Source organism: Ceratotherium simum, chromosome 33 (assembly GCF_057802395.1).
Source record: "Ceratotherium simum simum isolate JZ-2026a chromosome 33, ASM5780239v1, whole genome shotgun sequence".
Classification (NCBI taxonomy): Eukaryota; Metazoa; Chordata; class Mammalia; order Perissodactyla; family Rhinocerotidae; genus Ceratotherium; species Ceratotherium simum.
The window spans coordinates 4,978,954-4,991,406 of NC_141932.1; the positions used below are offsets into that span (position 1 = coordinate 4,978,954).

At 55.3% G+C, this 12,453-nt stretch overlaps 1 protein-coding gene across 1 annotated transcript; it reads left to right on the plus strand.

Moving 5' to 3' along the window:
- Positions 1–99: 99 nt before the first annotated feature.
- UBE2S (ubiquitin conjugating enzyme E2 S) lies at positions 100–5,298 on the plus strand. Its single transcript, XM_004439083.2, has 4 exons — positions 100–291; positions 902–1,049; positions 2,716–2,906; positions 4,844–5,298. Exons 1-4 carry the CDS (start codon positions 289–291, stop codon positions 5,171–5,173), a joined length of 672 nt encoding a protein of 223 aa, XP_004439140.1. The 5' UTR covers positions 100–288; the 3' UTR covers positions 5,174–5,298.
- The last annotated feature ends 7,155 nt before the right edge of the window (positions 5,299–12,453 follow it).

Here is a 12,453-nt window from a genome sequence, read left to right on the forward strand (position 1 = left end):
CGTCACGGGTCGAGGCGCGGCGCTCTGGGGCCGCAGCGGGGCGTGGCCTGCGGGTGGCTATAAAGAGGTGTCAGTGGGCGCGCGGCCGGCTCAGTGCGGCCGAACACCTGGGGCGGGTAGTTTTCTGAGCGCGGTGCCCTGCGGGCGTCGGAGGCAGCGGGGAGCGGAGCGGGGCCGCCGGGGCCTCGCTAGGGCCGCAGCGGCAGTAGTTGGGCCCCCCGCCCCGGCCGGCGGCCCGGAGAGCACAGGAAGGGGGCCGGGGGGACCCGCCCCCGACCGGCCGCAGTCATGGTGAGCGCGGCAGCCAGGCCCGGGAGGGGCCGTCGGGGGCGCTCCTGGAGAAGGAGGCGGGGTCTCAGGAGCCTCGCGCGGGCGGCCTGGGGGTTTGGAGGGCCCGCATGGGGGTCCTGGGCTGGGGATGGACCCAAGGGCCTTCCTGGAGGCGGTGCGGGAGGGGAAGGCCCGGCTGAGCTCCGGGGAGGGCTCCGGGCTTTGTGGCCCGCCTGTGGGTTTTCCGGGAGTAAGGACGCTCCGCCGCCATCTCCAGGCCCCAGCTGGGGTTTCCAGGATGGTTTTGTCAAGGTTAGTTAGGTGGGGAAGGGGACCACGCCAGGCGTCTGTATACCCAGAATCATCGGTGGCCCATGCGGTGCTACGAGCGGGCTTTGGGGGCTTCTAGGAAGGTGGAGCTATCTGCAAGCTCCCTCAGATGTGCCCCCATTTCTGGTGGGAGATCAGCCTGGCAGGGCCACCTGAAGCGTCCTGAGTGGGGGGTCTGGGAACACAGGCATGATTGACAGCCTGGGACTGCAGAGTCAAGACTAGGGCGGCCACCGCATCCTGGATCCTGCCAGAGGCCTGGGCTCTGCTAGCGGCTCACTCCCTTCTCTCCTGCGCCCAGAACTCCAACGTGGAGAACCTGCCTCCCCACATCATCCGCTTGGTGTACAAGGAGGTGACGACGCTGACCGCTGACCCGCCTGATGGCATCAAGGTCTTTCCCAACGAGGAGGACCTCACGGACCTGCAGGTCACCATCGAGGGCCCTGGTGAGTGTGGGAACCAAACAGGAAGAGGTGCGCTTCCTAGATTCCGTGTCATCCTTAGAGCAAGAAGAGGAAGCCCCCATTATAAGCCGGACTCTGCCAGGGGCTGGGGACGCAGTGGTGGACAGGACAGTGCACCTCTTACTCCCGTGGTGCTTGAGTCTGCAGTGCAGGACGCTACAAATGACGAGTAATTGTGTCTACTTTTCCTGTAAATGTGAGAGAATCCTGGTTGCCCAGAAATCATATGAAGGGGGCCTTACCTGGGTTTGGGGGGAGGCTGTCATTTACACGTTCCCTCAGGTTGGAATTAAATGGGAGTGGGAAGAGGGTGCTGGATGGGAACAGCGTCAGCAAAGGCTTGGAGGATGGGCCACACTGTCTCAGACTCCGTCTTGCTGTTGGCGTCGGGGACATAGCAAACAAGCCAGATGCAGCCTGCGGAGAGATGACAATAATCAAATATTAGACTGGAGAGCATTTAATCATGCAGCGATTTAGTGTGTTGTTCCACATGCACTATGTTTTTGCTATTCATTGAATTTCTACAAAGTAAGTAAAGTTGTAACAAGAAGGGCCTAGTCTGGAGTGGGGTCAGGCACGGGGGTGGGGTGGGTCAGGGAAGGCTTCCTGAGATGGTGACAGTTATGGTGATTTACACCCTGATGGGGTGGGGTGGTGGGGATCCTGACAGGCCCTTGGCAGGTGCAGTACGAGCAGAAAGATAAAAAGACCGGTGAAGGCTTTAGGAAGCAGGTATTTGTGCGCTTGTAGGTCTCTCTCCAAGGAGTTTGCGAAGGGAGCCGTTGGTAGGTTTACAGCAGGTGTGATAGGTCGCTTCGGAGTTCCTTTGACTTCAGTGGGGTGAAGGGAGGGTGGAAGCTGGAGGCTGGTGGGGAAGCCGTCCACCACTGCTGGCATCTGGTTCAGCTGGACTTGGAGGTGGGCTCAGATTCGGGAGCGGCCGTGGAGGTCGGCTGCCCAGGCTACTGATGGGTTGGATGTGGGGCCTGGGGCATGAGGGACAGCCATGGGTCTGGAACAGCTCCACAGTACCTTGACCTGAGCAAGTGGGTGAATGAGAGCACTGCTTACTGTGGCAGGGAAGACCATGGAGTTGACAGAACTGTCCCCTCATTTGCCCACGAGGCTTCCAGGTAGATGTTTTGCCGGGAAGATAAGTGGGTGCGAATGTCTGTGCCTCTTGGGAAGGGGACGCAACTGGGGCCTTCATGTGGGAGAGAAGAGGCATCCAGGGGTGGAGAACAGGGCTTGGTGGTGACACAAGTCAGGGGGTTAACTCTGTGATGGTGGGGGGGTGTTCCTGCAGTCCCCTGGGAGCCTAGCCCTGTCCTACTCTCAAGAATCCCCCAGGGGGCCATCCCCGTGGCGTAGCGCTCTGCTTCGGTGGCCTGGGGTTTGCAGGTTCAGATCCTGGGCGCGGACCTACGCACTGCTCATCAAACCATGCTGTGGCAGTGTCCCACATACAAAATAGAGGAAGATTGGCATAGGGACCGTCTTCCTCACCAAAAAAAAGAAAAAAGGAATCCACCAGTCTGATGGAGGAGGCAGCAGGGCACTTGCCTCATAGACCGGCCTTTGGGGTTTTGCAGGATACCTAGGAGTCCTGGACCTCCTGACTCAATCCCCCCTCTCTGCTTTCCAGAGGGTACTCCATACGCCGGAGGCCTCTTCCGCATGAAACTCCTGCTGGGGAAGGACTTTCCTGCCTCCCCACCCAAGGGCTACTTCTTGACCAAGATCTTCCACCCCAACGTGGGCGCCAACGGTGAGATCTGCGTCAACGTGCTCAAGAGGGACTGGACAGCTGAGCTGGGCATCCGGCACGTGCTGCTGGTGAGTTCGGGGTGGGCCCGGGCCGCCTCCCCCCAGGCATCCCAGTGATGTCCGAGCCGCAGTGCGTTCTTTCTTTGTTAAAATCAACTCTGAAGTGACTGGGGGCTACCATGTAAAAATCCAGGCTTCTGGCTCTTTTGGAAAATCCTGGAAGGATTGGCCGTGCAGGGCCTGGGCACCTGTGCCGTGGAACAGGTGATGGGTTTATATAGCGGGGTGGGGGGTGATTTTCTGACAGCTACAGGTCGAGCAGCTGGTGAGGAGCTTTTAAGGTACAATTTATGGTATCAGGATTTGCCGTTCTAAAGTGAACAGGTCATTGGTTAATCAGCAGTCACAAAGCTTCCACAACCAGCCCCACTGTCATTCCAGAGTATTTTCATAAGCCATTGTTTCTCAACTAGGTGTGATTTTTTTGTCCCACTGGGGACGCTTTTAATTATCACAGCTGGGGGTGCTGCCATCGTCTGGTGGGTGGAGCCCCGGGATGCTGCTCGGCATCCTGCAGTGCCAGGACAGCCCCACAGAAAGTGATGTGGGCCCAATGGCAGTCGAGCCGAGGTGGAGACGGCCTGGACTATGCCAGTGCCCCAAGGTCCCCACGCGCCACTTAGGGCATTTAGGTCACCTGCTCCCTCGCCACTCCTCTCACAAGTTAAAAAAATTTTTTATTTTTTAAAACTGAATTTCTAATGAGCCCCTGGGGCAGATGGTAGGGAGGACGGAGACTTGGGGTTTCCTGCAGGGCACAGGGAAGGACTGAGCTCCACGGTAAACAGACCCCAAACCTCTCCCTCCTCTCCCTGGAGTGATGGTGGTGCCAGGGCACATGGGAGACGAGCTCACAGAGTAACCCCGAGTGGCCCCAATGGTCCCCAGGGCCCGTGGTGCAGGGCCTGTGTCAGGCTCGGCCATGAGGGAGCTGCGGGAAGGGCAGCCAGGCCTCCTGTTGTGGGGAGCAGTGGTCAGAATTAGGGAGCCATCCGGGTCCCTGATCATCATCAGTGATGTCTGCTGGGCAGGTGCTCTGCATGTGTCACAACAGCCCCAGTTTACAGGCGAGAGGGTGTGTCACCTGCTCAAGGCTGGCCACATTCTGGGGTGTTCTGGGTTCCCTTGTAGAATGAAAGTGCAGATGGGGAGGGGCCGGCCCTGTGGCTTAGTGGTTAAGTGCGTGCGCTCTGCTGCTGGTGGCCTGGGTTTGGATCCCGGGCGCGCACCAACGCACCACTTCTCCGGCCATGCTAAAGCCGAGTCCCACATACCGCAACTAGAAGGATGTGCAACTATGACATACAACTATCTACTGGAGCTTTGGGGGGAAAAATAAATAAATAAAAAATTAAAAAAAAAAAAAAAAGAAAGTGCAGACAGGGCAGACGTGGCTTAGGGCCCACTGCTGGTTTGTGCAGGCCCACCTCAGGATCCCCCTGGGGCTGCTGGTCGCACCTCTGAGATACGGAATTCATGCCTTCTTGGCCTCAGTTTACCCCTCAGTTAAATCTGGCTCATGAAGGGGTGTTGAGGACTCGCTCCCTTCCTAGACTGCCCTATGGATGTCCCTCAGGCGCCAGTCCCTCTTTATCCCTGTCCTGGAGCCTTTCTCTTGGGTGTGGCCCACCCAGCCAGAGTCTGGCTCTGCAGTTGGATTCCTGTTAAACCAGGGTTGGCTCCAGGTTTGTGCGTCTTACTGTCACATCCTGGGGAGACGGAGCTTTGGAGCCCAGCCGGCCCGGGTGTGAGTTCCTAAGCTGTCCCCTCACTTCTTGAGTGACCTTGGGCAAGTCGGTCCCTCCCCAGTCCAGGTCTGGTCTCGGGTGCCGTGGGCCTGCGCAGTGACACAGCACAGGTGAAGGATGTGGGTGTGGGCTGGGCCAGCGTCCCGTCTGGGGGCCCGTGGGAGGCCTGGCCGCCTGACCTGGGCCCTCTCCCCGCAGACCATCAAGTGCCTGCTGATCCACCCCAACCCCGAGTCTGCCCTCAACGAGGAGGCGGGCCGCCTGCTCCTGGAGAACTACGAGGAGTACGCCGCGCGCGCCCGCCTGCTCACCGAGATCCACGGCGGCGCCGGCGGGCCCAGCGGCCGGAGGGCTGAGGCCGGCCGGGCCCTGGCCAGCGCGGCTGCGGCCTCCTCCCCTGACCCTGTGGCCCCCGGGGGCCCGGGAGGGGCTGAGGGGCCCATGGCCAAGAAGCACGCGGGCGAGCGCGATAAGAAGCTGGCGGCCAAGAGAAAGACGGACAAGAAGCGGGCGCTGCGGCGGCTGTAGCGGGCTCTTCTCCCTCCCCACCCGACCCGACTCTGTCTCTAAGTTATTTAAATTATGGCTGGGGTGGGGGAGGACGTGGGGCACTGGGACCTGGATGTGTTTTTCTAAATAAAGTTGGAAAAGCAGCTGCTGTGCCTTGCAGACGCCCCAGGACCCCCTGCCACGCTGCACCCCCCCGCCCCTGTCCACGTGCCGGCTGCAGTGCTGCTCTGTCCTCCCGGTTGAGGGCTGGGCACCCCTGTCTGAGCTGTGCGGTGGGGGAGTCTGGAGTCATTCCCAGTCTGAAATGGGGGCGGGCGGGGCCTGGGGCCTGCTCCTGATGGCTCCTGCCCTTGTTCTCTCCTGAAACAAGTGTGGCTTGGCAGTGTCCCTTCTGCCCAGAATGGCCAGGTGACGGTGTGAGGACCCTGCTCTTGGCCTGTCTGTCTGTCCTGGGCAGTTGAGGTTCTGTGCCTTCATGGCACCCAGTCCAGCTCCGGCCTCAAGATTGGTCTTTCCCTCTGGGCTTGTTCCCTGTGTATTTCTGCGTTACATCACAAACCCCAGGGCTAAAACGACTCCCGTCTCACAGCTTCTGTTGTTGGGCCATGTGGGCATGGTGAGCTGGTGACTTTGCTCAGGTTTCACAGTGGAAGTTGAGGTACCTGCTGGGCCGTGTTCCTCTTGGTATTCTCTTCAAGCTCATGGAGGACTGCAGTTCTTAGAGTTGTAGGGCCTGGGGGCTGTTCTCAGCTCTTGGAAGCTGCTGGGATTCTTGCCCTGTGGCCCCCTTCTCCCCCTCTCAAGCCTCAAATGTCCAACTTAAGGGCCCAGTCCTTCTGAAGGGCTCAGCTGACTAGATGAGGCTGCCCATCTGCTCCAATTAACCCCAGGCAGTAATGAATCCTGCATGTTGACAGATTCTGCCCCCACTCCAGGCCTGGGGCAGGTTAGCTCCCTGCACACATTGGGGCTGCCCTGGGGCAGGGCCCTTCTCCCTGCCCAGCTTCTCATCTGCAGGACAGCAGACCGCGGTCATTGTACATCTTGAACTGCTATGCAGGGTCCAGGGTAAGGGCCGCAAAGCCTCAGCTGGTGTCAGGGTTCTCCGGTGATGGTGGGGACACCGTGGGGGGACTCAGCAGAAACAGGGAGGCCAGAGAAGTCTGGCCAGCCAGCTTGGACTCCGATTCTTGTCATGAACGGAATTTTATTGCCCTCTGCCAGCACTGTGCTGGGCCCTGAGGACACCATGTCAAAAATGATCTTAAACAAAATGAAAAGAAAGAAAAACGTGTCTACACAGACCTGTATGTGAATTTTCATAGTTGCTTCCTTTGTAATGGGCAAAACTGGACACAGCCCAAATGTTCACCAACAGGTGAATGGGTCAAGATATTGTGAATTCATACAGTGGAATAGGACTCAGCAAAATATTGGTAGACAAAACAACATGAGTGAAGCTCAAACAAAAGTATATGCTGAGTGAAGCCATTTACAGAAGTGTACAAAATATTGGACTCCATTTACATGAAATTCTAGAACGGGCTAAATTAATCACTAGTGGACAAAAGCAAATCATTGGCTGACTGGGATCAGGGACGATCATATGGTCAAGGGCATGGGGAACATTTTGGGGGGATGAGCATATTCCAGATCTTGATTATGGTGGTGGTTGCACCAGTGCATAAATTTATCAAAACTTATATACTTAAAATAGATGCATTTTACTTAGTGTAAAGTATCTCTCAATGAAGTTGATTTAAAAATTTTCTAATCAAGGACTGTTTGTCTAAAGTAAAGTGAAAGACAAGTCAGTGGGACAGAAGATAATTTGCAAGACATATAACCTGACAAGACTAATCCAAACAATATGTAAAGAGCTCCTACAAATCAATAAGGAAAAGACAGAACAAAAGAGAAGTTGGCAGAAGCACTTCACAAAAATTAAAGAAGCACTTCCCAGTGACTAGCAAACACGAAAAGATACTCATCCTCATTAGTAATTGGGAAAATTCAGTAAGGCAAAGTGGATGCCACTCCACTGCCCTGAAACTGGCAACAGTTACAAAGTCAACAAGACCCAGCACTGGCCAGGTTGTAGAGCCGCAGATGCTCATACGCTCCTGGTGGGGGAGAGATGTGGAAGGCCTGGGGGCACTCGCAGTGAGGTGAAATCACACACACCTTGTTACTCGGCATTCTTGCACATGGGCGACAGCCTTGGACCAACCTTTGTCCTAATTGCAAACATAAACATGGTTGTATATTCAGGAAACAATACTACACAACACAAAAACAACCATCCGTCACTACTTCCAGCAGTGTGGAAGGATCAGAAACGTCACATCAGCCAAATGAGTCACAAAAGGTACCGACAGTTTGAATGCCTTCGTCCACGATCTCAGAACGAGCAGTAACAAGTTGTCCTGCTACATATCCAGACCTCGGGGGTAAAACTATACAAGCGAGAAGAATGTCTCATAAAGCTCGGGCTTCTGGTTACTTCTGGCCAGCAAGGAGCCCAGGAGGGCTTTTTGGGGCTGCTGGTCTTCCGTGTCTTTACTTGGTGTTGGTTACACGGGTGCTGCTTGCTTTATAATTATGTGTTTAAGTGTATGAATATGTTTTATGCACTTTTTTGTATGTCTGCTGTATTTCAGAATTTTTAAAACATGAAGAAACTCATTCTGTACGGATATGGACCAATCTCCAAAATACATTAAATGAAGAAAAGCAACATGCTAATGGTGTACGTGATATGCTACCATTTCTGTTAATTTTTTTTTATAAATTTTATTTTATTTATTTGTGAGGAAGACCAGCCCTGAGTTAACATCTGATGCCAATCCTCCTCTTTTTGCTGAGGAAGACTGGCCCTGGGCTAACATCCGTGCCCATCTTCCCCCACTTCATATGGGACGCCGCCACAGCACAGCTTGACAAGCGGTGTGTCGGTGCGCGCCGGGATCCGAACTGGCGAACCCCGGGCCGCCGAGGTGCAGCGCACACGCTTAACCGCTACGGCACCGGGCCGGCCCCCTATAAATTTTATTTTAAACAGGATGCATGTGTATTGGCTTGCATGTGCATTGACTGCCCCTGGAAGGTCACATTAGAACCTGCAACCGCTGTCTCAAGGAGAGCTCGGAATACCTTGTGAATGCTCCCCATGCAAAAAGCAAAGCCTTGATTTTTTTTTTAATTTTAAAGACAACAAAAGTTTCGACAAAGAAACGGATCCCTGTGATTGCTGTCTCCCCAACACCCGGTTCCCTTAATCAGGGACAACCAGTGTTACCAGGTTCTTGTGTGTTTTTCTGAGGAAATTCTACACAAATGCAAGCAAATTTAAACTTGTATTCTCTGAAGCCCGCCCCCTTTATTTTCACACGCTGGCAGTGTCCGGTACACAGCGTGTCGCATCTTGCTTTTGCCACCTGACAGCAAGTCTTGGAAGGCAGTCCATGAGCAGTGACAGTCCTTCCCTGCTCTAGGCTGCCTCAAACGCCATCGTGGAGACTTGCCATCAGGTGTGTCACACGTCCTGGACAGAGTGACCGACGTTGTGGAGTGAATGATCATCGTGTGTGAGTCCCTGGCAGACAAGGGAGTATATCTGTAGGGTAAATCTCATAAGCGACATTACCGTGCCAAAGGTACATTCGTTTGCAATTTTGTCCTGATATTGCCGAATTCTTCCCCATGGGGTTTGTACCAGTTTACACTCTGTCGGCAATGGATGTCTGTGCCTGTGCCCCCACCCTCTCCATTGCTTTATCTAACATTTGGATTTTTCTCAATCTAAGAGGTGAATGATATCTTAGTATGTTTTTAATAGATTTTTTTTTAGCAGTTTTAGATTTACAGAAAAATTGCAAAGACGGTACAGTGTCCCCTATCTTTGCATCTCTTCCCTAAATACTAAACTTAGATACTAAAACAAATACACTGAGTTTGCAGTAAGAGAGCCCAGGCCAAGGCCAGGGCGGGGGCTGCACCGTGGGGGTGAACTCTGCAGGCCCCGCACAGGGGTATTTGCAAACAGTGTCTATGCAAGAGGTTGGGGGTCGGATTGGGGGCTGGGATGCTGGGGTCCTTTCCCCCTGGCGACTCCTTCCATCTGCATGTCTCCAAAATACAGGCACATGTTACTTTCATATTGAAAGACTTTAAAAGAATAGATGATTTTATTCCAGAAACTGACTAAAGAGGAACAAGGGGAAATTTTAAAAATTCCTGGCCAGGGTAGAAACAGCCTGGATGGGAGAGAAATTCAGCAGAGAATGCGATGATGTTCACAACACACGGAAGGCGGGGCTGCCACGCCAACACGGAACCACGGGGCATCAGCGTGCGTGGATTTGGCACACCTTCACAGTGCTCTGAAAAACACAAGCATCGTTTTGTGTGCAAACTAATAGTTATAGACATGGGAACACATTTGTGATCGTTTGAGTCCATCTGGTCAAAACAAGTTATAATAATAAACGTTCATTAATTCATTCATGCAAGGAAGATTTGCGGGCTTGTCTTGGCAGGCTGCATCCTAAGCTTTTGGCACATTTAATCTCCTCAACAGCCTTAGGAAGTAAGGTCTATTGATATGCACGTGTCACAGATGACGGAACAAAGGCACAGAAAGGTTGAGGAATATGCCCGAAGTTGCACAGCCAAGGAGTGCTGGAACCCCAGTGTATCTGATGCATCCGTGCAGATGGAAACAAATCAAGGCCAGTCCCTCTCGTGAACAGAGCATGTCTCAGCCCTGAGTCTCCGCTGCTGTGAGGAGCCTGGAGTCCCTGGTGCTCTGAGTGACCTTGTGCGTGGCGGCTGCCAGGGGCGTGCCCTACACTCATTCTGCAAACACTCCCTGGGCTAGCACTGGAGACACAGCAAACAAAACCACAGTCTCTGCTTTGTGGAGCCCTGAAGAAGCAGGCACTTGCATGGACCTCCTTCCACATCTGGGGAAACTGAGGCACGGAGAGACTAGGAGACCTGCCCAAGTGCCCGCGGCTAGGCACCGGCAGACCTGGAGTTTGAACCGAGGCAGGCTGGCCCCCCGCTGCTCCGAACCAGTGGTCAGGAGGGGGCTCGTCGACAGGCACCACGGCGGGGGCTAGGATGGTGGCACCTCAGCCCCGAGGGTCATCCCACTGCCGCCGGGCCCACTGTTGCTGAGGCCGGGTGTCAATCTTACCGCAGTCCCCTTGCATGAGTCATTTTTCTCTTGCTGCTTTCCACATTTCCCCTTTGTCTTTGGCTTTCACATTTTTACTGTGCGTGTCTGGGTGTTTAGGGGGTTTTTTCAATCTCATTTTTACTTTTCCTGTTTGTCCCTGCTTTCTAATTTCCATGCCAACACACATCACTTGTGAGAAAAGTTTGACTAGATGGCGCCATACAGGTCACCCCTCCGCCAAGCCCTCTCCCTTCCCGGGAGGAGGGGAGGCTGAGGCCTCGAGACAGTGTCGGCATTCAGCAGCCCTGGGGGCTCCAGCAGCAGACTCAGGGCTGAGACCTGCTCCCTCCGTCCAGCCCTCTCCCGGCTGCACCCCACCCCCAGTGGCATCCAGACCCCCACCCCCGCCCCACCCCCCATGAGGGGGAGGTGGGCCAGGGGCCTGCCTTTCAGGTGGAGTGGGATGGGAACTGTGGTAGGCTTTTGAGCAGGTGTTAAGCCACCCAACTTAGTTCCAACAGAATGCCACCCCACCCGGGTTGACAACGGACCCAAGTGGGGCAAGGGTGGAGGCTGTTGTAATAGTCCAGGCGAGGCCGGGGTTGGCCAGAAGGGGGCAGGTTCACATCTGCTGACAGGTGGGACATGGAGGTCAGGTGGGTCTGGGCGTGTGGGGTCAGCCCCTCGAGGCGGGGCAGCTGCCCGACCCCAGCAGGGAGCCTCAGGAAGGGGGGCCCTTTGCTCTTGGCCACTGCTATAGAGTGGGGGCAGGGAGCTGGGTTCTCATCTCTAGACTGGGTCCCCAGGACGGCAGGGACCCGGGACCCCTCGATGCTGCATCCTTGGTCCCTGGCATAGTGGCTGGCACACAGTAGGTACGCAGGAAGCAGGCATACGTAGGTGTCAGGAGCAGTGTCACGGGTGACCTTTCCCCCATCCAAGCCTGTTTCTATGTCTGTAAAGTGGGGTGACATCTGCTTTGTGGGGTGTCTGGGTACTTAGAGGTCTAGTTACTTGCCCCAGGCCACACAGCTAGTGGCCAAGCTGGGTGTAGGACCTAGGCAGCCGGTGTCCAGCGCCTGTGCCCATAAACACCGCGAGGCAAGCAGACAACAAGTCAAAGGGCAAGAGGGCAGGGCACCTGGAGAGCCCACCCTACACCCAGTGCTGCAGGAGGGCCTCTTCCGGGAGAGAGCCGTGCCCAGAACAAGAGGCAGCCTCGGGAGACATGGGGAGGGCAGTCGAGGCAAAGGGGAGTCAAGTGTGGGAAGACGAGCGGGGACTCGAGGAGCAGGAGGGACAGAGGATGCAGGATGGGGTGTGCACACTCCCAGTCTAGCAGGAGGTAGACACAGTTGGTGCCCATGTTCTTAGCCAATAAGCTTTTGTGTGTGTGTGTGTGAGGAAGATCAGCCCTGAACTAACATCCATGCCAATCCTCCTTTTTGCTGAGGAAGACCGGCTCTGAGCTAAAATCTATTGCCAATCCTCCACTTTCTCCCCAAAGCCCCAGGAGATTAACTGTATGTCACAGTTGCACATCCTTCTAGTTGCTGTATGTGGGACGCGGCCTCAGCATGGCTGGACAAGCCGTGTGTCGGTGCACGCCCGAGATCCGAACCCGGGCCGCCAGTAGCGGAGCGCATACAGTTAACCGCTAAGCCACGGGGCTGGCTCCCGGATAAGCTATTTAATGATGCCAGCAGATGGTGGAAGCCTGGGGCTGCCCCCTCCTGCTGAGTGGCTTGTGTGGGCCTGTCCTTCTCTTAAGATGAGCAGTGCCCCAGAGGGCTGTGAGGATTCAGGAGCCGCATCCGTGCCCTCGACCATCACCTGTCTACCTCGTTTCAGATGGAGCGACGGGCACTCTCGGCCCAGAACCAATGACCATGGCATGATAGGGCCCCAAGGGCTCTGTCCAGGCCTCCTGGATACTCCTCACTTGCTCCTGTGCCCTCCCTGCAGGGGCTGCGAGCTGTCCTAGGACCCACAGCAGGGAGGGTCAGCCTATGCCCTTCAGGCTGGAGAAGGGCCAGCTCTTGCCCCAAGAGCGAGTCTTCAGGCCTAGAGAACCCAGAGTAAATACTTCCATCTACGCATGCCATGCCCCAAACAC

Excerpts from the sequence above, each read along its gene's own strand:
- UBE2S (XM_004439083.2), top strand. Across the intron at positions 1,050-2,715 it reads GGTCACCATCGAGGGCCCTG|AGGGTACTCCATACGCCGGA; the intron begins GTGAGTGTGGGA and ends TCTGCTTTCCAG. Across the intron at positions 2,907-4,843 it reads GCATCCGGCACGTGCTGCTG|ACCATCAAGTGCCTGCTGAT; the intron begins GTGAGTTCGGGG and ends CTCTCCCCGCAG.